Source organism: Amphibalanus amphitrite, unplaced genomic scaffold, assembly GCF_019059575.1.
Source record: "Amphibalanus amphitrite isolate SeventyFive unplaced genomic scaffold, NRLGWU_Aamphi_draft 000560F_arrow, whole genome shotgun sequence".
NCBI classification, from domain to species: Eukaryota; Metazoa; Arthropoda; class Thecostraca; order Balanomorpha; family Balanidae; genus Amphibalanus; species Amphibalanus amphitrite.
This window is the reverse complement of record NW_024882054.1, coordinates 420,339-443,788: the sequence shown is the minus strand read 5'-3', so window position 1 is coordinate 443,788 and position 23,450 is coordinate 420,339. Positions and strand designations below refer to the sequence as shown.

Here is a 23,450-nt window from a genome sequence, read left to right as displayed (position 1 = left end):
AGAGCCCCACACCAGTGGTTCTAAGGGCCCATAAGGACACCACTGAGGGTCCCCCACGCCAGTGCCACACCATTTATGCAACCCTATATTGGTGGCTCTGAGGTACCCACACCTGCGCCTGTGAGGGTTCCGCAAAAGCATATCTGACGGCCACCTACCTGCAACTCTGAGGGCCCTACACCGGAGACTGAAGGCCGCACTGGCGTCTCAGAGTACCTTGTCGGTATCTAAGGACCCCACAGGACTTCTGAAAATGCCGCCGGCCTCTGTGGGCCCCTTGCCGGTCTGAGGTCCCCCTCCCCGGTCGTTGAGGGCCCCCTGCCGACTTTTAAAGGGTTCGCACCAGCAGCTCTAAGGGCCACACACCCACATGTAACGGGCCCACACCAGTGTCTCTGAGGGTCCACAACGGCGTCTGTATTCTGTGAGGACCCTCACCGGCGCTTATGAGGGCCCACACTAGCACCTCTGAGGGGCCACACGGGAGTCTGTGAGGTCCCCACACCAGTGCCTCTAAAGGCCCCTAATTGGAGGCTCTGAAGGCCCTGCATCGGTGATACTGAGGGTCCTACCAAAGGCACAACACAAGCCATTAGTCTCCTTCTGAGTCCCACACGCCGCCCTCCCACCACAGGCGGCGGAACGGGGAGGGCACCGGGGCACCGTGCCCCCTCTGATTTGGGCATTTTAACGTTAGCCCTATGGGCGTTGCATGGAAAGAGGAAAGAATGGGACCAAAAGTCGGCAGTGTCCCCCCCCCCCTCCACTTAATTGAAGGTGTTCCGCCGCTACTGCCTCCCACCGGAGCGAGTAAACCTGTATCAATCAACGACTTTACCACCGTTGTACGTCATAATGTTCTCATCACGCCAAATCAAATACCATCCGGAACCAAAATGGTCCAGTATAAAATCTGGCCTACCGAAGTTATGATCAAGTTCAGATAAAATCAAAGTGGGATGACAATAGCAGGTGTTTTTAAATCGATGCTGAATCAGCAGAAACCATTCACGTGCAAGAGAAATACCTTGTGCTGATGTTTATATAACAACAGACATGTAGGTCCATAAAAGGGAGCAGAGATCCTTAATCGTTGCATCAATGTTGAGGGGGCGGCGCCCTCTCGGCTCTCAATTTGGAGGGGGGGGGGTGTAAGCGCCCCCGCTGCCCCCCCCCCCCTGTTCCCCGGGGTCTATGCAGTGAACGACACTACAAAAAAAAACATGTGACACCTAATAGTAGGCACTATAAACATGTGCTCGTACGTATCCCGTCAGACCAGGACGGGGATCGGGGGTAGTACTATACAATATACATTAACACAGGACTATTTCGTGCTTTAAGATGCATAACATCACATTTTCATCAACATTCTGAGTGCCAGACAAGCCAACAGCAAGGCGTCAGTTCTGTAAAATGCATTGAATGATGATCGTAAGCTCACAAAGCATAGCGAGCGTGTTAGTTTAAAACATTGCCGCTAGGGGCGCTGAGGTCGCTAATGCTGAGAGATAGGCCAAAGTTTCGGCGGTCGGCGCCGCATGGGTGTTAATAGTTGGGGGGAATAAAAAATGCCACACGGTTTCTACGTGTCTGGGGCACGATAAAATCAGTGGAGCACCATGTTTTGCGAAAAAAGTGCCCAAAATGACACACCCTACTACCCACCCTACCCTACCCTACCCTACCCTACCCTACCCTACCCTGCCCTACCCTACCCTACCCTACCCTACACTACACAGTACCCTACACTACCACCGACAGTCCAAGTTTCAGTTAAATCGGCCGAGAAACGGCTGAGATATTGCAAAAACAAATTAATTGTATTTACTGGCGAATCCTCTTGGCGAGCGGTGCCTTGTGTCGGCCTTCGTTGTCAAAGGTCAATGACCTGCCGGCTCTGTTGCTTTCCACTCAGTTTTTTTAAGCGAACAACTGAACCTAAAGCACGTGCCTTCTGCTCGGCGCCGGTCGCGGCCCCACCACGTGCACACCGCTGAACCCACCAACTCGAAAATTTAATACGACAAATGAGTGCACGCGTCCGACTTGCAGCGAAAATTTCACCCCCGTAGCCCTTACCGTTCCCGAGCAATAGTCTGTTGCCGATTCTAGTGTTAACCCTATGGCACACCACGTGAGCACGCGCCACGGGCGCACCCCTGGCCGCATCGTGTCCAAAATTTAATACGACCTGTTGAATGACGTGACCCACGAGCCGTGAAAATTTCACCCCCCCCCCTGCGTCAATCGACGGCGCCGCTATAAGCGTTTTTGGGCGTTACCCCGACGGCGGATTTTTTAGGATTTATAATATAGACTAGGTGTCCAGCATTACGCGCAGCGTAATAAATCAAGTTTCATAAAAATCGGTCTAGTACCGGCTGAGTTATCGCCAGAATAAATTTGGCGTCTCCTCCTTGCCAGCGGTGCCCTGTTCCCGTATTAATTGCCAAAGGTCATTGACCTGCCGCCCGGCAGTGGCGTAGCCAGAGATCAGCGAAAGGGGGGGGCCATGGTGCTCGAGGGGGCGACTTTTTCCCTTGAGAGGGGCGCCATTGTCAGCTAGTGGCAGGGGCTGCAGTCTAAAGTGTAACGTCATGTTCATGTATGATTTATTAGGTGTTGCAAAATACGAGTATAAGAACCAGCTTTCGCCGATTTCTCATAAAAAATAATACAGGCTTACTCACTGATCCAAAGTGACCTGTGGGCTGCAGCCTGTGGTCGACCGGGGTGGCCGTGCTTAGAATCTCAAACCGCACGTATGTAGGATTCACGCTGCGACTCATTGCCTAAATTGGGATCAAGGAAAGACTTGAACATTTAAGACCATGAGATCCACCATGAGATCCCAACTCATTGTCATACCAGCAGCGACTGCAGTCAGAGGCGACCGAACGCTGACATACGTTCTGGATTTTTTTTTATCCACAAATCACCTTTACAATTCGATGTCTAGTGCGTGCAGCCCCTACTTGTAGACATGCATGACTGTCTCCAGTGACTGACTGTCACTAGCCTCCAGAGGGCAAAAACTCCAAAAATTGTAGTTTTAATTAAAAGCATTTTTCTGCAATAACTTTTGACTCAAGACAGTGACGACATTTAATTTGCCAGCATCGTCTTCCTCTCGTCGAAACGCGTCGAATGAACAATTCGTTGACCTTGAAAGGCCATTTTGAAAATTTGACCTCAGGTCAAGGCCATGACCTGACCGGAAACGGCCATGCTGTATATCAGTCGATCCGTATCGTCGAACTGAACACATCTGACGTGTTTTCACCGCTCTAGCACGTATCTATCAAAATTTATAGCCAAAGAACTGCTGGTGACTGTTCATGACCTGAGATGACCTCAGAGGCACACAGAAGGGTCACAGGTGCATTTTTACGATTCAGTGTGTTGTGTTTACCTGTGAACCGATGTTTGAGAGGATTTTGAACCACATTCGTTCAAAAGAGGCGCATTTCAATTTTCTCCAATTGACTTATGATGGAGAGGTTGCAAAATTGACCTGACCTTAGGTCATAGATATCAAAAGTCCGAGATAAACATTTTATACATGTTTTTGTTCTTATCAATCTCTGAAAGTTTGAAAAGTGGTCGCTCAGTCGGTGTACCTATAGCGAGCCTTTACACTTTTTCTGAGGTAAGGTCACTGACCTTGAACGACCCGGGTCTGAAATTTTCACAAGATGTTTGGAAAAGATGTATGAACAGGTGTACCTACCAAAAACGGCGGCGCTGCGCGACGCCGTTTTGGAGATATTCGCAAAAAAAAACCTAAGGGGGGGGGGGCGTAAAAACGCCCCCCTCCCCCAGCATGGTGCGGGTTAAAGGGAGAAAATTGAAATGCTCTTCTTTTGAACGAAAACACCCTCAAACATCTGGGTACAGTTAAATATGACACATGTAATCGGAAAATTTCACTCGTGATGTGACCCCTTTTATGTTACTGAGGTCATATCAGGCCATGAAAGGTCTTCAGTAGTTTTTGGACAATAACTTTTGATAGAGATATGGTAGAGCAATGAAACACCTTATATAATTATTTTCCTTCTCAACAATACGGATCTACTAATATGCCATTTCCGGTTAGGTGATGACCTTCACCTTTGGTCAAATTCTCAAAATGCCTTTTTTATGTCAAATACTAATTCATTTGATTCGTGTCGAAAAATGGAACACGATGCCGGTTAAACTAATCTCGTGCAGGTCTGAGTCAAAAGGTATTACAGATATACGTCCTCCGCGAAAACGTATCCCGCGCACCGACGGGGGGGGGGCGGATATCCGCCCCCCCTGAGGTTTTTCGCGAATAGCGGGAAAACCGCGGCGCGTAGCGCCGCGAAATTTAGTATGACTATTCCCTCATCAATTTCACACATGGTGTGCAAGTTTGAACCTCCTACCTTTTAAGGTCAGGTCACCAGGTCACTTTGAATGACCCAACCTCAAGTCACTTTTTTGCAACTTTGTCACCGTGCCAGAGCTACAGTAGATGTCGGAGGCCTTTGAAAGTCGCAGGATGTTATTAGGTCATTAGTAGCTACAATTTGTATATCTCGGAATTTTGATGTCGGTGACCTAAGGTCAGGTCAATTTCGCGACCTCCCCATTATAAGTCAATGGGGGAAAAATCAACTCCCTGTTTTTACCACCACTAAAACGGGTCGGAATGGCCCCATATACCATACATGACTTCATATACGATCAATCTTCACTACCTTGAGGTCTGTTTTGCTGTTGGGCAGCTGTGAGGTCATGTGACGTCATCAAAGGTCACGAAAGGTTTTTGGCCAATAACTCCGTACAGGAACAAGATACAGCCGCGTGGATGGTCTCATTGTGTTCAGCTCGTCAAAACGCATCGAATGCTATACATGATGACCTCGAGGTCACGTGACCTGAAGTCAACCTTTGACCTTGACCTTTCGAGGTCAACATATCTATCATTCGATGCGGATTGACGAGAGGATCACGATGATGCCCTTAGTTTGTTCCTATCTTGACTAATTCGAAAGTTATTTGAGAAAAACTCCCTCCATATCTAGCGCCGCCATTTTGACTTTTTTGACCCCTGTGACGTCATCTTTCACCTGACCTAAAAATGACCTCAGTAAAAATTGTAGATCTTGACCGTGCGTATCCGATGCCATTTACCGCTTGTCGCTATCTTGCTTCGTTCTCGAGATCTCAGGGGGGGGCGGTCATCCGCCCCCCCGTCGGTGCGAAGTTGGCGCAGACCCCCGTCGGTGCGCGGGGTATATTTTGAGGCTAAAACGTTTACCTTAGGTCAAATCTGAGATAATTAATAAGAAAGAGCTATCGAATGCGCTTTGCTGCGGGGCTGTAGCTCAATCTCTTTCTGAATCCTGACTTACGCGTAGCTTTGTCGAAAAATGTCGAAATCGGCGAAATTTGATTTTCGGTTGTCTCTGGTGACCTGACCTTTGACCAGTTCGACCTAACCTTAAAAATGGTTTAAGTAGTTTTGCAAAAGTTTTTGACGCTCTTTCGAACGCCGCCTATTGCGGGTCTCAACGTGGCCCACAAGCTGAGTTAGAAGTGGGTGTTCAAACACCCCCAGCAGGTTCAATAAAAAAAAACGCATACGCTGGAGGCGGCACCGCACTGCTAGGCGGGGGTGGTATCGCAATAATGGGCGGCACTGTGCTGAGACGCACCACTTGCATTGAGGAGTGGCATTGTACGGTGAAGGGGCGGTGTCGCATTGAGGGGCGGTATCGCAACGAGGGGTGGCACTAACGAGGCTGCCTTGTAAGAAACGCTTGGCACATCCTAGCCCAGCTCGGCGCCGCCTGGCTGCTGCATCTTCAAAAGGGCCCTTGGTGTCGATGAGAGAGCCCCACTGTCAAATAATTTCCTAGCGTCAGTGGTTTCTGAGGAGGGGGGGGGGGGGAGCGCTAAGATCTTGAATGGGGCGGGGCGACTGAAGTCTCCATTCAGATGGGCGTCAGTGACTACTGGAGGGCGTCAACGAACTCGGATAGGGCGAATGTGATCTTCAGAAGGCCACCGGGCGATCTAGAGGGCTGTAATGCTTGCATGGGGTCACTGCTGCCTTCAGTAGGGCGTCGGACGCTCTGAAGGGGCGTCATTGACCTCGGATGGTCCGACTGTTATTTGGAGAGGGACACCAGTGGTTTCAGAGGGGCGCCATTGATCTAGGATGGGGCGAATGAAGTCCCGGTTCCGGTGGGCGACAGTGGCTCTTGAGGGGCGCCATTGGGCATAAATGGGGCCGCTGTTGCCTTCAACAGGACGCCGGACGCTCTGGAGGGGCGCCTTGAGCTTGGGTGGGGCGACTGTAGTCGCAAGGGGCGTTGTCTCGGATGGGGCGAATATGATTTTCAGAGGGGCGCCGGGTACGAAGGGCGCCATTGGTTTCAGAGGGTTGCCATCGATCTTAAGATGGGGCAGCTGTGATCTCCGTTTAGATGGGCGCCAGTGACTTTTGAGGGGCGCCAGCGACCTCGGATGAGGACGACTGTGATCTTCAGAAGCGCACCGGACTCTCTGGACGGGCGTCATTGGGCTTGAATGGAGCGACTTCAGTTTCAAGGGGGGGGGGCGCTAGTGGCTCTCTTGAGGGCGCTATTGATCTTGAATAGGGCGACTGTGATCTTGAGAAGAATGCAGGTGCTTTAGAGGGGCGCCAGTGGTTTCAGGGGGCGCCATCGATCTTGGATGGGGCCGAATGGGGCAACTGTGAACTTCAGAGGGGCGCCATCAACCTTTAATGGGGCGACTGTTCCGTTCAGGTGGGTGCCAGCGGCTCTTCAGGGGCGCCATCGACCCTGGGGGTTCGGAATATTCTGGTTTCCGGAGGGGCGCCCTTCAACATTGGGGGCTCAGGTCCTATTTGGAGGGTGCCCTGGAGGACATAGGGGTGTCCAGGCACCCCCAAAGAGATATTGAGTTCGATCCCTGCCTGCACATCACTTTTTAATTTATGTTCCCTCTGTAAAACAGCATCAGCCTAGTCGGCGCTAATTGGGGCGCCATCTGGGCGGCTGGACGGAAAGGGGGGGGGGGCCATGGCCCCCATGCCCCCCCTGAATACGCCATTTTCGGCCGACATATTCCGCACCCCCCCCCCCCCCCCATTGTCCCTGCAGTCATGCGCGGGTAAAGCCAGTGCCCCAGAGCTGGGTCTGGCCTGTGGTAGCCGGTGAGCTGACTGTCCGCGCACCTGCGAACCGCTCCTCCCTGGGGTAGCCAAGTGCCGTGTTCATGCCGTAGCTCTCGCGGCACTTGGCCACACTGTACTGGTCGGTGGTCCAGCTGCCGTAGCGCGCCGGGTCGAGCTCGATCAGGTGGTAGGGCGGCTCGCCGCGCTGCATCCAGTCGGCCAGAAACTTGCCCACACCGCCGCCGTGAACGATACCGTACCTGGAACAGCGCACACCAGACACATTGGCGCTCAGCACAGCCGGGACCTGGAACAGCGCACACCAGACACATGGGCGCTCAGCACAGCCGGGGAATGTCATCGCGCTACTTCTCATGTATTCGCCGATCAGTGTGACAAACTAAGTAGGATTCAAAACTGTTGCTTCCAAATTTCCGTTTAGGAAAGCCTTTGTGACGTCACAGGCACGACGCAGGTCAATAATATTAAAGTTGTATGCCTCAAAACTGGTACATTTTTCGTTAAAGTTGGTAGACATTTGTTTATGCTGGAAGTTAAAAGATCACTTTAGTGCACTTTTTACGTTTTTGATGTAGGTAAGTAATAATTTCTTGTGTTATCGGACACATTCGGGCACATCCCTGGATATGTAGTATTAACCTAATTAACCTAATTAATTAATGCTGGGGGTCCTGGATTTGCAAGCCCTGCTGGGGGGAGGGGTTGAACCCCCTTTCTAACTCGGCTCCTGGGCCACGTGGCGACACGACGTAGGCAGCGTTTGAAAGAGCGCCAAAAAATAAGGAAGAAATTACTTCTGTCGCCTTTTAGGTCAGGTCTGAGGTCATGTCATCAGCCAGGGGCGTCGCCTCTGTCCCCAAACTTGTACGAACACATTCCGTAATCCATCACACTCGTCAAAGACGTTAACTCCACCAACGATATTGTTATCTACATGTATCCGAAACCCCTTGCCTCTTGCATGTTGTTCTACCCAACGGGAAATGGAATTAAAAAAGCATTTAGTCAAACTACACGACATAAGTCTGTTATCAAAATAAACTTAAATGAGAAAATATGCAAGCCTGCAAGCGCCGGTGAAACAGTGGATGGATGCCTAAAAAATCGCTTGTTTTCTTATGTCTGGGTCCGAGTGTGATGACTGACGTAATCCCCGCCTGGCAGGGACTGTTTTTGGCACACATCTTATAATGCATTTTTTTCTGCACTTGTTAGCGAAAATTTCAGACCCTGATCGCTCAAGGTCAGGTCACCAAGTCACGTCAAATGACATTTCCACAGGAAAAATAATAATGCTCGCCATGGCTACGCCGCGCCGACTAAATGATCGCTGCAAATTTTCCGCGACTAATGATAGTAAAAGTGGGCATGTAATTGTATATTACTGTATGCCTGGCCTATCCAAATGTAGGAGGGCTCCGGTGCCTGCCGCCGATAGCTCGGGCGGCTATATGAATTGCCGCGTCGACGCCGACAGAGTCGGACTCGGGACTCTACCGCTGCAAGCGCCCGCGGCCGCAGGTCACGCGCCGTGGGCTAGATGCAGAGCTTTGCGTCGACGGCTTGTGACAGTGTGATGGCGGCTGCTGATTGGCTGGCGCTGCGACGCCAGGGCAGCCGCCGATTGGTTTCCCCTAGGGAACCTTCTGTGCCAAAAGGTCGTCTCAAGGTCATGTTCGAGACGGGGGATTGATTGAGATTCGGACTGGGACTTTGGCTTTGAACTGGTCTTGGTGTTCACTGTTCAGAATATACCTACTTTGACTATGCTGTACAGTTAATCACTCACGGCCATGTCTACACAAATAGGGGAAGGTGGGGTAAGACGGACCAGCTAAGGTTTGAGGCCGCATATCTTGCTACACTGCTCTCGTAATTCATATTATTTATAGTCTTCGGAGTGCTCAATCTTTTCCCTGTTGATATGTGTAAAGACTAAATTTCAAATTAAAGACATCTAGGTGGTGGATGCTCTTAAAGAGGGACATGTCAAAAACTCAGACAAGAAAAAACGTGGGGTAAGACGGACCACCCAGCAGTGCCTGCTATCCGTTCATGTGTGTTACACTTCTGCTCTGTACTCTTGTAAGAAAAAGTAACCAGAATGGTAAAATAACAAAATGAGCCTTTATTCTTTACTCATGTGTGATGGAAGTGCAGCTAAAAGCTGGGAATATGTGTGTTGATTGTCGTTTGGCATGAATGCATGCTAACTGACCACTTACATGCATGGCTCACATGCAACAAAGACTCCTTCCTGAAAAATTAGCTTACTTAAACTTGTGTCAATGTTTTGGAAAAGAACTTTCCATATGCAGGGTATGTACAATGAACCACCACAGGGTAAGATGGACCACAGTGGTCCGTCTTGCCCCAAATCTAAATTCTGTCATTATCATGACGTATATGTCAAATAGCCCAACATTGCAAAGCCTTGCCTTCCCTAAAGTGTGACTATAACTAAGTTTATAACTTTGTTCTTCACAGTTAAGTGCAAAATAGAAACTAATCATGCAAGAAAGGCGCCGTAATTGAATCACCCGTAGACCTCTTATATTAGATCGGTTTGACGAAAAACAACATTTTTCTCAATAACTCAAAATCTATGCATCCTAGCAGCATGAGCTCAAGGTGGCCATTGTTACGAAGGAAAACAAACATAGTGAGTACATAAAGCAGTAGATACCAGCAGCAGTTCAGCCGGGAGGGCTGGTGGTCCGTCTTGCCCCGCTGCACACTGGTCGGAAACGCTCCAGCGAGAGGCCAGCGGCCTTTCCGCAAAAGTTTTTTGCTTGCTATTCCACAACTAGTGAAGCAAACTTCATAAAACTTTGCATACCTTCTCTGTCATATGTACGCTATCATTTGGATGTCAAGCACTAAATATATGACGTGAATCTGTTAAGTTATGACGTCATAATTGAGTATAATACAGGATCTAGCACCATGCTTTAAGTCAACAAGGGAAATTGGGAGCTGCTATTCGGGCACCGGGAATGGTTTCATGCACTTTTTGCAAGGTCCAGTGCTTGACTTTAACATTGTTGACTTTGCGTGACGTCATTTATGACGTCACTAAGGCCATATAAGTTTTTCGTCAATAACTCCTGATCAGATGGAGCTAGAGAGTCGGGAAAGCCACCATTGGACTCAGGAAGACCTGCCGAATCGAATGATATGCAATATTACCTCCTTCAATCATTTTCGTGACCTGAGGGGCTCCGACCTGACCTTGACCCGAGGTTAACACCTTAAGTTGACTTCACCCGAACACCAAGTATAGCATTCAACGCGCCTGAGCTAGACAAACACGATGATGCCGAAATCGCGGCAGTGCGACCATTTTTGGCAAAGTAATTAACCTAAAACCGAGCCCATGCCTTGTGACACTTACCTGACCTAAGAGGTCACTGGCTGACCTAAGACCTTAAAATCGGGTAGTAGGTACCTAATTTTTGCGTCTTATAACGGCACACAAGCTTGTTTTTTCCGCGAGGCTCTAGCTCAATTAAAGGCGAAACGGCGAGGGAGTTATACCAACCCTCCCCGGTCAATATGGAAAACCAATCGGTCCGGCCAGGGTTAAATACCGGAATTGTGATCTAATGTAAAAAGACGGCTCAAGGTAACCCGACGTCAGTGACAGGTGTCCTATATTTGCAGCGTCTTATATTCACGAAGGTTTCAATTTCCACTTTCTTCAGCCGAGTGATGATTGTCAATAGCAAGGCTCTCTAAATGCAAGCCGTAATCGCCACGCAATATGTGGAAGGCTTTTGATGTCAATACATACATAAATGCATACATAAAACGCGCTTTTCACAAAATTCATAAACTCAAGCGCATCTGTTTTTAATGACCAGTCAACTACGCATGGATGCGTACAGGCCACACAGGTCAGCGAGCCGGGCGCGGCGGCCGAGCCGAAACTGGGGCGGGGCGGGCGGTAGTTGGGTAGGAAGAACGGCTCCTGCAAATTTTGCGCAAATATGCGCAGTTAGCTTTTATGTTGCCCTGGTGTAGATTTAAATCCTACTTCATCTCACAAAAAATCAGAGTGGAACTAGATGGGACTACCTGTTGTTTCCTTACCTAAACTTTGCAGTTATATTCCAGAATCACTGTAGGAGAGCCTTCATAAAAAAGCTATAGTACATCTTAGTTAGGGAAAAAGTATACCAAAAATTTTGCACTGACCAGTCGGCAACTTCATAACGAACATTTTGATGCATAATATGTGGGATTTCAATTTGGTGTCTATCAGCAATAAGACTCTGAATATCCGGCTCAAGAAACCTCTTGCTCCGCGTCAGTTTCCGAGTTCTGGGATACCCCGTTTTCGGGGGCTGATTACAGCTATTTTTGGTCACCCGGATTAGTTTTGTGGCCTAAGTATAATAATTTGATCAATTTCAAATCGATCTATATAAAAAATAATCCGAAACTCCGGAATCGCCCGTGGCCTCTCGTGAGGGCGTTTCCGACCAGTGTACGCTGGGCCGTCTTACCCCACCTTCCCCTACATTAGCCGGAGGGGTGTGGTAATAACTGGTGTAAGCAAATTGACCACGGTCAAAAATGCATTACCATTTACCAGTTTGCACTTAACCCAACATTTTGGGATGGTCTCGTTCCTAGGTCGGCTAAAGCTTCGGTCCAGAACATACATACATTTATCGTTGGTCCTTATACACTGGCGGATCCAGGGGGGGGGGCATTAGAGGCATATGCCCCCCCCCCCGACATGAGCCTAGGGAGGGCATTCAGTACAAGTATCCCCCCCGTTCAGACTTACACTTCTTACGCCTATAACGAGGAACTAAATAAAAATGGATTAGAAAGCCTTCCTAGTAACTAGGGGAGAGTGGGGTAATTTGGCCGGTGGTGTAAATTGGCCGCCCCCGCCTGTACGAAAGCTGATAAAAGTGAATGAAATAACTTTAGTCTGTATTCATTTGTCATCGTCAGAACATACTCCAGAACAAATGTCAAAACTTTCCCCCTATTAGTTTTATTCAAAATTAATAAAACGTGAATTTCGTTAGAAAATGATAACTTTTACTTCCGTTTAAAAATTTGTATAACATGTAGCATTTGGACTGTAAACGAATTCACACATTATAGCGCCATTCTTGAGGGTGTTCAGCGGTTCCAAGAGCAATTTCATCTAGTCCTGTACAGCCATGACGACTTTATAGACAAAAATTTTCAAAATGGCAATGTGGGGTTATTTGGCCGGGACTAGCGGAGCAACTTGGCCGGTGCGCTCAGAGTCACTATGCTGGGACGGCACAGTTGTCATGGTCAATCTACTATTATAAATCTTAAAAAGTCCGCCGCCGCCCACGCCGCCGTCGGGGTTACTCCCTATGGCTTATTACGGCGCCGTCGATTGACGCAGGAGGATGAAATTTTCACAACTCGTGGGTCACGTAATAAAACAGGTCGTATTAAATTTTGGGCACGATGCGGCCGGGGGTGCACCCGTGGCGCGTGCTCATGTGCGCCATAGGGTTAGCATAAGAATCGGCAAAAACAGGCTATTGCTCGGGAACGGTAAGTGCTACGGGGGTGAAATTTTCGCTGTAAGTCGATCGCGTGCACTCATTTGTCGTATTATATTCTTGAGGGGGTGGGTTCAGCGGTGTGCACGTGATGGGGCCGCGACCGGCGCCGAGCAGAGGGCACGTGCTTTAGGCTCAGTTGTTCGCTTAAAAACTGACTGGAAATAATCAGAGCCGGAAGGTCATTGACCTTTGACAACGAATACCGGCGCCGGGCACCCCTCGCCAAGGGGATTCGCCAGTAAATACGATAAATTTGTGTTTGCAATATCTCAGCCGTTTCTGGGCCGATTTAGCTGAAACTTGGACTGTCGGTGGTAGATTAGGGTAGGGTAGGGTAGGGTAGGGTAGGGTAGGGTGGGGTAGGGTAGTGTAAAGGTAGGGTAGGGTAGTGTAAAGGTAGGGTAGGGTAGGGTAGGGTAGGGTAGGGTAGGGTAGTGTAGGAGTAGGGTAGGGTAGGGTAGGGTAGGGTAAGTGTAGGGTAGGGTAGGGTAGGGTGGGGTAGGATAGGGTAGGGTAGGGTAGGGTAGGGGATTTTAGGGTAGGGTAGGGTAGGGGTAGGGTAGGGTAGGGTAGTGTAGGGGTAGGGCAGTGTAGGGGTAGGGTAGGGTAGTGTAGGGGTAGGGTAGGGTAGAGTAGGGTAGGGTAGGGGATTGTAGGGTAGGGTAGGGTAGGGTAGGGTAGGGGATTGTAGGGTAGGGTAGGGTAGGGTAGGGTAGGGGATTGTAGGGTAGGGTAGGGTAGGGTAGGGTAGGGTAGGGTAGGTTAGGGAAGGGTAGGGTAGGGTAGTGTAGGGGTAGGGGTAGGGTAGGGTAGGGTATGGTAGGGTAGTGTAGGGTAGGGTAGGGTAGTGTAGGGTAGTGTAGGGTAGGGTAGGGTAGGGTAGTGTAGGGGTAGGGTAGGGTAGGATAGGGCAGGGGGGTTCGCTCCCGTGCCTTCAGCATTACGAAAAATGGCAACAACCCGTGAGCAGCATCAGCGCTCACGCACATGTTCAAGGAAAACAACATGTAATGGACTGCTAACGACGGCCCTCTCCACCAATCGGCGTTCGGCATCTCGAGCGCTGATTGGCTGGTAGCAAACGCGTCATATGTGGGTCTCATTTTTTGCTATCAGTGAACGCGTTATTTAATACACAGTGGCCTATGGAGAATGGCACGCGGAATTGAAGGTCAGTGTTTTATTGCTTCGTACATGCGAATGGGGGTATTTGAGTGGCATTTGACACCATTTTCGAAATCTACAGTGAATTTCTGATCGACTGATGTATATATTTTTATGAATTTTACAGTATTAGTGCTACATAGTCGGTGTTTTATGTTGGTGTTGTTTCACTCGAGCTTTGTCTTGGACTTTAAGCATATCTTTTCTCGAAAATGCTTGCCATAACCAGGTCTAAACTGTATCCGTATAAAGGGAATATGTGTTGAATATGAGGAGAAAGTAGTAATGACCATTCTGCCTATCAAACTGCCAGAAGGTGTGCTTGTAAGGTGATTGAAACTGCAGTACGGGTTGCAGATGTGGGTTTGACATTAGCATTGTTGTTGTAACCCCACTTGCTCTAATAAAATGGCAACATGGGGTTATGTACACACTAGTTCACAGCCTGGTATCAAGCTGGTTGATATGTGGAGGATAACGAAAGCATAAACACCTTTCTTATGTGAATAGTCGTTCGCGTTGCGTCTTGTGACTTATGTCAAGTCATTTTAAACCAAATGATTGTGATTGTAACTTTTGCTTCAATTATTATTGCGAGTTTTGACCTTTTTAATCATCAAGTTTTATGTGTACCAATTTCATATCCCTGTGTAATGTCTGTGCGGCTTTGTGCAGTGTGAGTGTCTTGAAACAAACCAATTTATTTTGTACCTTTTTGTACTTCAACAAATGTATGTCAAAGGACAAAAATGTCATGTCTATTATCATTGACACTACTACAGCTAACTTTCCCTGTATTCCTATCTTTCAGAGGCATTCAATTCAATCTGCTTTCCAGTGCAGTACCTAGGAGGCTGCAACTGAAACTCGCACAAAGGCAATCAAGTGTCTTTTTATCAGCCTACAGCAACAGCCCATCTGTAATCAAGATATGGATGAAGTGGCATAGAAGAACTTAACCAGTTCAAACATGAAAAGATGTATTTTGTTTTGGACTATTTCTTAGCATAACAGAACAGCACACTTGCTGCTTTTTATGTTTGCCCTGTGTGCAGTTTTGAATAATTGTAACTATGAAATGCTTTTGCCAGCTCTTCTCTTTACATAAGCATCCTTTGTCATGCATGTGTAATTTTGAGTTTACATGCATGATGTAGGCATATTACCCTTGGCTTCATAAAACTACTTTGCAAGCTTTTGTTATGGACATTGGTGCTTCCTCAGATGTGTCCAGTAGTTGATGAAGGGAGAAGAGGAGTAGGACAGCTGATAGCTACTACCAAAAATATGTGCTTGTCTGCACTTCGGGCTGTTCCATCATATGCAACCTCTATTTACTTTGAGTTAAAAACACCATCTTTTGTTTCTTTCCTGTGTGGCCATTGTTTCCGTGGTGCTATAAACGTCAAGTTTGAAGTTGGTATCCAAGTGAGCAAAATGTGCATTATTTCAGTCCGTCTTGAATCATTCGTCTTGAATTATATCCCTAACTGACGTCCTGTTATTTGTCCTGCAATGTCTGTGCCTGTGGCTGTGTCCGCCCTTACCGTCCGGCTCCAGCCTCCAACCAGCCCTGCTGAGCTCTGTCGCCGGCGCGGTGTGTCGCAACGTGCTGTTTCTCCACTCCAGCCGACAGCTGCTAGGAATCGTCCTGTGCCATGCGCCATGCGACACAGCAATTGTAAGCTGCAGGTCACATTCGTACTGATTGGCTCCGCATATGTGCATCCGGCCGAGTGCTAGTCGATATCAGGGACGTTGGTCGGACTGTTGTGGCGGCGTGCATTGTGCTGGTTGAAGTTGTTGTATCTCTGTTAGTGAAAAGCATTAATGCGTATTTATTTATTATTTATTTATTTATTTCACGTCGCGACAAACCCATCCATTCGAGAACGGCTATTCCGGGCGTCATGTCATTTGGAAGATGTGATGGATAAAACATTCGCTCTTAGCACACGCATACAAAACACACTCACGGGTCCTCATCGCCATACTGCTCTCGGAGTAGCAGTGCTCGGTACTGGGCTTTGAACTGCCGCGGCCCCAGGCCTCGCACGGCTGGTGGCAGTGAGTTGTATGTTGTCACGGCTGAATAAAGAAACCGTCGGCGGCCTGACTCTGTGCGGATCGCTGGGGTCTCGAAAAAGTCAGCTTGGCGGGTCTCCCTACCATGAACACTGCGGCGGGTAACAATGCCTTCACGCAGCGACTCAGGCTGTCCCGTAGCTAGCATTCTCTTGAGCAGAGTCACCGAATGAAACCGCCACAAGTTCTCAGCAGAGAGCCACTTCAGGGTCTTCATGACATCGCTGACATGTTCATACCTACGTCGGCCAGACACCACCCGAGCACCGAAGTTCAGTAGCTTCTGAACTCTGGACAGCTGGGTCACACCGCAGCAGCCATAGACACTGATACAATACCGGACAATAGACACCGCCAGAGCCTGCACCAGTATTGTCAGTGTGTCCCTGGGCAGCGAGTGTCTACTGTGGCTTAAACCGCTCAGGATACCAGTGCCACGCCGTACGACATCGGTCACGTGATCTGAGAAAGACAGACTCTGATCAAACGTGACCCCCAAGTTTCGAACAGTGAGGGATCCCGTAACCTTAGCACCCATAAATTCAACTTCTATTGGCGGTAACTGACGGAGATTTTGCTTGGTACCCAATGTTATTAGTTGCGTTTTGTTAGCGTTCACTTTTAAACCGTTTTTCTGGAACCAGACTGAAAGAGCCGCTAAATCCTGTTCTAGACTCTGAACTATCGCTGCTGCATCACGAGGGCTTCCCATCACCGCCAACTGTGTGTCGTCCGCATACTGTACCAGACACCTGTCATGATTGGCGCAGTCGGGAAGGTACAGAGACATGTCAGTCGCATATATGTTGAAAAGAAGGGGCCCGAGGGCCGATCCCTGATAGGTACCAATAGGATTCAGAATTGATCGCGAGAGCACACTGCGACCGTTCTGCGAGCGGATCAGCACTTGCTGGTAATGATCAGATAGGTAGCTCGCGAACCATCTCGTGTCGACACCATACTGCTCTAGCTTGATCAGCAGCCTGTCGTGGGGGATGACATCGAAGCACTTCGATAGGTCTAATAGGCACAGTAGCGCTACCTGCCGCCGGTCCATCGCCTCGAACACACGGTCCGTCATCGTCAGCAGGGCGGTCTCCGTGGAGAACCCGGTTCTAAACCCGTGCTGATGCGGGGTAAATAGATGATGCGAAGTGAAATATTCAAACAGTTGCTCGTAAACGATGCGTTCCGTGATTTTTGCTATCGTAGGGAGTATCGAGATTGGCCTATAGTTGGTCATTTCAGTGGATTTTGGGGTTTTCTGAATAGGGTGGATGACAGTAAGTTTCCAGGGCTGAGGGACCGTGTGTGACGCCAGGCTAGAGTTAACAATGTGGGTGATTACATGATATACGGCTGGAAGACACAGTTTCAAGAACCTGAGACACAGACCGTCAGCGCCGCAAGCCGAACTGTTGCTCATCTGGGCCACGGTGGTAAATACTCTTTCAGGTGTTACTGTGTGCACCTGAAATCCGCCGGTCGTGACGCGAGGCAGACGCACCGGCAGATCGGGGCCCGACTGGTTCACCTGCCGCGCTGTCACGGTCCCGACACTGGCAAAGTACCTGTTGACTGCGTCACAGTCCGCACTGGGCATCGGTCTGGCCGCCTGTTTACCAGAGATAACTGGTTTTATGCATCGCCACAGTTCACCCCTGCCGCTCTCCTGGATTCGCCGCTGTAGGTCTTGTTTGGTGTCCCGGCGTATCGCGGCTCTATACATATATATATATATATATATATTTATATATATATATATATATATATATATATATATATATATATATATATATATATATATATATATATATATATATATATATATATATATATATATATATATATATATATATATATATATATATATATATATCTATCGCGTAACCATGGCCGCAGCCCAATGTTATTGTGGATTTCAGAGGGAGTGGCCAGTCAGGAGGGCCCCATGTGGGTATGGATCCAGTGTCCAGTGGGATTGGCTAAGATTTCCGGCGATTGATAAACGCTTCTATGATAGTAAACCTAGTCCTATTGAGTTATGAGGGGAGGTGACGTGAGGGACCCGACCTTACTAAGCTCTTGTGAAAACACGACACATACGAACGGTAAGAAACCGACAGCCATTCTTTCCGCCAAGTGTCATCTTTCTGTGAAGGATTTCTTGGCACTGAGTGTTCAGAAATTGCGTTGTTTTTGGACTGTGTAGAGGCTCACGAGCGACAACATAGGTCAACAACCTGACGTACCTTAAATATGCGACTTGCATCAGAAGATCCAGCTTGATGAAAAGATTGGACATGTCAAATTTCAGCTCTTTAGCTCAAAAGAATTTTGAGCTGTCGTAAAAACCGTCAGTGTGGCACCATATCGCCTCCCCGCGCGGTCGGAAGGTAAAAGTTCGCCGGCTCTAACTAAATAAATAGTCGTCGTATCGCAAATTCATTGACGGCGTTCGAAGCGTCGTTCAATTTACTTTCGAAACATATCCTAACATTAACATTTAACTGCCTAGCGCAATCTCCAACAAGCAAAAGTTCCGTGCATTTATCCTCATACAATGTTAGCGGCCGCCGGCCGCCGGCCGCTGACCCACATTCGCGTCATCAGGGAATGCCGCAACTAATTTATTGTTTCCAACTTTTTTCCCGGAGCGTTCTACCTGGTTTATATAGCCTTGGGATAGGGTAGGGTACTACCATACAAAACACTTGAACACCCCGCACCTATCACCAACCCTTACAGTTTAATTAAAAACAGCTACCCAAATCTACCCAAATAATACAGCTAAAAATACAAGTCATTCACCCAAACGAATGCACCCGTAACATAACATAACTCAAAACATACAGTTATCGCGTAAACCTGTACCTCTAGTCTATCTACTATTATAAATCTTAAAAAGTCCGCCGCCGCCGCCGTCGGGGTTACGCAGTCGGTGTTACTCCCAAAAACGCTTATTGCGGCGCCGTCGATTGATGCAGGAGGGTGAAATTTTCACGACTCATGGGTCACGTCATTCAACAGGTCGTATTAAATTTTGGGCACGATGCGGCCAGGGGTGCACCCGTGGCGCGTGCTCATGTGCGCCATAGGGTTAGCATTAGAATCGCGACCGGCGCCGAGCAGAGGGCACGTGCTTTAGGCTCAGTTGTTCGCTTAAAGGAAAAGGGCCACCTTTAACATGGGGATTGAAACTGAGATAGCCATCTTGTAGCACGTGTCCGAAAACCTGTCTGTCTACCTCCTTACGGCCGATTTCGGCCTCCATTCGTAGTTATCGGCAATTTTAAAAGAAAATACGCCAAGAATGCGTTCTTATCCCAGGAATGCGTTCTTATCCGACAATACAGCCACCCGCGGCGAGGCTTTGGTTTTTTACCAACCAGCTCCAACCAGCTCAGCTTTAACCAATCAGCTTATCTGACACAATCCGACGAGTCTGTCTTCTGAACGCTGATTGGCTTGAGTGTGACGTCATCGCTATGCCATCATACAGTAGGTGCTGTAGAGAGTATCAACATAGTACCAATATGTTAAATAGTTTTAAATACTATTTCGCGAATTGTGCACTTCTGGCACCAGTTTTAAAAAGAAAATGAAAAATAATAATGTCAAAATGAAAAACAACGATATCTTCATATTTCACGAAGGTGGCCCTTTTCCTTTAAAAAACTGAGTGAAAAGCATCAGAGCCGGCAGGTCATTGACCTTTGACAACGAAGGCTGACACAGGGCACCACTCGCCAAGGGGATTCGCCAGTAAATACAATTAATTTGTTTTTGTAATATCTCAGCCGTTTCTGGGCCGATTTAGCTGAAACTTGGACTGTCGGTGGTAGTGTAGGGTAGGGTAGGGTAGGGTAGGGTAGGGTAGGGTAGGGTAGGGTAGGGTAGGTAGGGTAGGTAGGGTAGGGTAGGGTAGGGTAGGGTAGGGGATTGTAGGGTAGGGTAGGGTAGGGTAGGATAGGGTAGGGTAGGGGATTGTAGGGTAGGGTAGGGTAGGGGATTGTAGGGTAGGGTAGGGTAGGGTAGGGTAGGGTAGAGTAGGGTAGGGTAGTGTAGGGGTAGGGGTAGGGTAGGGTAGGGTACGGTACGGTAGGGTAGGGTACGGTAGGGTAGGGTAGGGTAGGGTAGTGTAAGGTTAGGGCAGGGTAGGGTAGGGTAGGGTAGGGTAGGGTAGGGGATTGTAGGGTAGGGTAGGGTAGGATAGGGTAGGGTAGGGGATTGTAGGGTAGCGTAGGGTAGGGTAGAGTAAGATAGGGTAGGGTAGGGGTAGGGTAGGGTAGGGTAGTGTAGGGGTAGGGTAGGGTAGTGTAGGGGTAGGGTAGGGTAGTGTAGGGGTAGGGTAGGGTAGTGTAGGGATAGGGTAGGGTAGGGTAGGGGATTGTAGGGTAGGGTAGGGTAGGGTAGGGTAGGGTAGGGTAGGGGATTGTAGGGTAGGGTAGGGCAGGGTAGGGTAGGGTAGGGTAGGGTAGGGTAGGGTAGGGGATTGTAGGGTAGGGTAGGGTAGGGTATGGTATAGGGTAGGGTAGTGTAGGGTAGGTTAGGGTAGGGTAGGGTAGTGTAGGGGCAGGGTAGGGTAGGGTAGTGTAGGGTAGGGTAGGGTAGGTTAGGGTAGGGTAGGGTAGTGTAGGGGTAGGGTAGGGTAGGGTAGGGTAGGGTAGGGTTATAGGGTAGGGTTGCATTGAGTAACATCCTAACTTACAAAGGGCTCGAACAACTCTCATGCATCACCATCATACTTTACAGTTCAAGTAAAAACAGTTACCCAGTTCTACACAAATAATACCAATAAAAATGAAAGTTTCTACACCCAAACTAATGCATCCGTTAATCATACATATCAAAACATACAGTTATCGCGTAAACCTGTACCTCTAGTCTACTATTATAAATCTTAAAAAGTCCGCCGCCGCCGTCGGAGTTACGCAGTCGGTGTTACTCCCAAAAACGCTTATTGCGGCGCCGTCGATTGACGCAGGAGGGTGAAATTTTTACCACTCGTGGGTCACGTAATTCAACAGGTTGTGTTAGATTTTGGGCACGATGCACAGTGGGGATTTTTCCGATCTAGCGCCTTTTAATTCAAAAAATCTTTTTTTGGATTTTTGTTTATTTTTTGTGTCAGTGGGGCTAAGAAATGTCTGAATTTTTCATATATGGCATTCTTTTATCTGTATGTCTACAGCAAAACTAGGAAAAATGCGCCCAAAGTTCACACTCATGCGTGATTAGTCAATGGGCCCAGCAAGGCCCGAAAGTATAGCTCAATTTCATTGTCCTGTCCTGTTGGTTTTAATCTTGCGAGGTCTTAAAGTTGCATATCGTCTGAAAGGCACCTTTATTAGGAATGGAATGGCAAACAGAAAGTATGCCACAACCTTACTAAGGTCACAAAAATGCCCTTTACAAAAAAATCCTTACAGACACCATATTGAAGGAATGGTATTATAAATAAATGTAGGAAATCAACAATGTTCTCCACACTTTTCCACTCCGAAATATATCCTATCGAATTCGCCACTTTCTCCTGCACAAGACAACGCCTAGTTTGGCTGCCGAAACTTGCCTGAACACGGAATATTCACATTAGAGTATCTTAACACCCCACTCGAGGAGCGCTAGGGCAAACAGCACGATATAGGTATGTTCCGGACATAGGCGAATAGTTTTACTTCGTGATTTATATGATGCATATTTTCTGAGACACATTCATTAGGAATAGGATGACAAGCGTAAATTATACATACCGTAACCTTATTAACCATCGCACTTGTGGGGAGGGGGAGGGGGAAGGGGTCGGATAAAACCCCATGGTTTTCCGCAAATTACTCGCGCAAAAAGCGGCCGATCACGCCGAAACTTTCGGTGCCCTCGAGATCATCAATATTACATCTAACCTAAAAATTTCATGACTCTGACCCAACTGACCTTTGACCTGTGGCATATTTCTCGAGACTATGTTTGGCCGGAATCGCGATTCGGCGTATGCCAGCTCACATTATCCGCGGTTTCCAGTCTTTTTGTGGTTTTAAACGTTCAAATATGTGAAATGATGTTGGTGCCATGCATAATGGTGGGTGGCAAGGTCACGTGAAGGTCAAGTCAAGGTCATTGACCTTTTGATGACCTTGGTTCACTTTTTCGAGTTTTACTTGTTTCTAGGGTAGTTTTTGGTGCTGATTTCGATTTTAGCAGCCATTTGAATATTTACGAAGTAGTTCTGTGCCTTCGTTCCATGCTACGAAGCTATCAGTAGTAGGTGACACTTCTATGGATGGCCGGCAGGACGCCTACTAGTTGATCTAACCTGACCTGACCCGACCTGGCCTAAATGCATAAAGACATCGTCTGTGATCAAAACTAACATGAAATTCGTGAGCAGCACCCCAAAAATACCCCGTAACACCCTAACTTTGCGAAGTTTCAAGAGGTCTCGATTTCCCAACTTTAGTTGGGTCATTAAACTGACTTGGAAAGTCAACTTATGACCTTGGACTTTGAAATTGGATATATTCGGCCTCATTTCGTCATAGGCAGCACGCTTGACTTTTCCGCGAAGCTCTAGCTTGATCAGGGGCCAAACGGCTGAGCGGGGGTCCAATTGAACCCCCTATACTATGTTGATTATGCACATTTACAGGTAAAATTATCACCAGGACACACCAGCCAACATATGTGCACAATCTGGCTACAATTCTACCTATGGTTTGCCCTCTGCGAATAAATACGTGCTAGATCGGAAAAATCCCCACTGTGCGATGTGGCCGGGGGTGCGCCCGTGGCGCGTGCTCATCTGTGCCATAGGGTTAGCATTAGAATCGCGACCGGCGCCGAGCAGAGGGCACGTGCTTTAGGCTCAGTTGTTCGCTTAAAAAACTGAGTGGAAATACCGGCAGGTCATTGACCTCTGACAACGAAGGCCGACACAAGGCACCGCTCGCCAAGAGGATTCGCGTAAATACAATTGATTTGTTTTTGCAATATCTCAGCCGTTTCTCGGCCGATTTAGCTGAAACTTGGACTGTCGGTGGCAGTGTAGGGTAGGGTAGGGTAGGGTAGGGTAGGGTAGTGTAGTGTAGAGTAGGGGTAGGGGTAGGGTAGGGTAGGGTAGGGTAGGTTAGGGTAGGGTAGGGTAGGGTAGGGTAGGGGTAGGGTAGAGGAGGGTAGGGTAGGGTAGGGTAGGGGTAGGGTATGGTAGGTTAGGGTAGTGTAGGGTAGGGTAGGGTAGGAGATTGTAGGGTAGGGTAGGGTAGGGACTAGGGTAGGGTAGGGTAGGGTAAGGTAGGGTAGGGTAGGGTAGGGTAGGGTAGGGTAGGGTAGGGTAGGGTAGGGTAGGGTAGGGTAGGGTAGGGGATTGTAGGGTAGGGTAGGGTATGGTAGGGTAGGGGATTGTAGGATAGGGTTGAGTAGGGTAGGGTAGGGGTAGGGTAGGGGTAGGGTAGGGT

General features: G+C 48.3%; 1 protein-coding gene across 1 annotated transcript in view; it reads right to left on the bottom strand.

Annotated features, from left to right (window-relative positions):
- LOC122393880 (dimethylglycine dehydrogenase, mitochondrial-like) overlaps positions 1-23,450 on the bottom strand; it is a gene marked incomplete at its 3' end in the record, with an annotated part of 355,513 nt that overhangs the window by 10,466 nt on the left and 321,597 nt on the right. Inside the window, exon 10 of the mRNA XM_043390320.1 lies at positions 7,220-7,419. Coding sequence (XP_043246255.1) covers positions 7,220-7,419 — 200 coding nt within the window. The remainder of the gene's footprint in view (positions 1-7,219; positions 7,420-23,450) is intronic.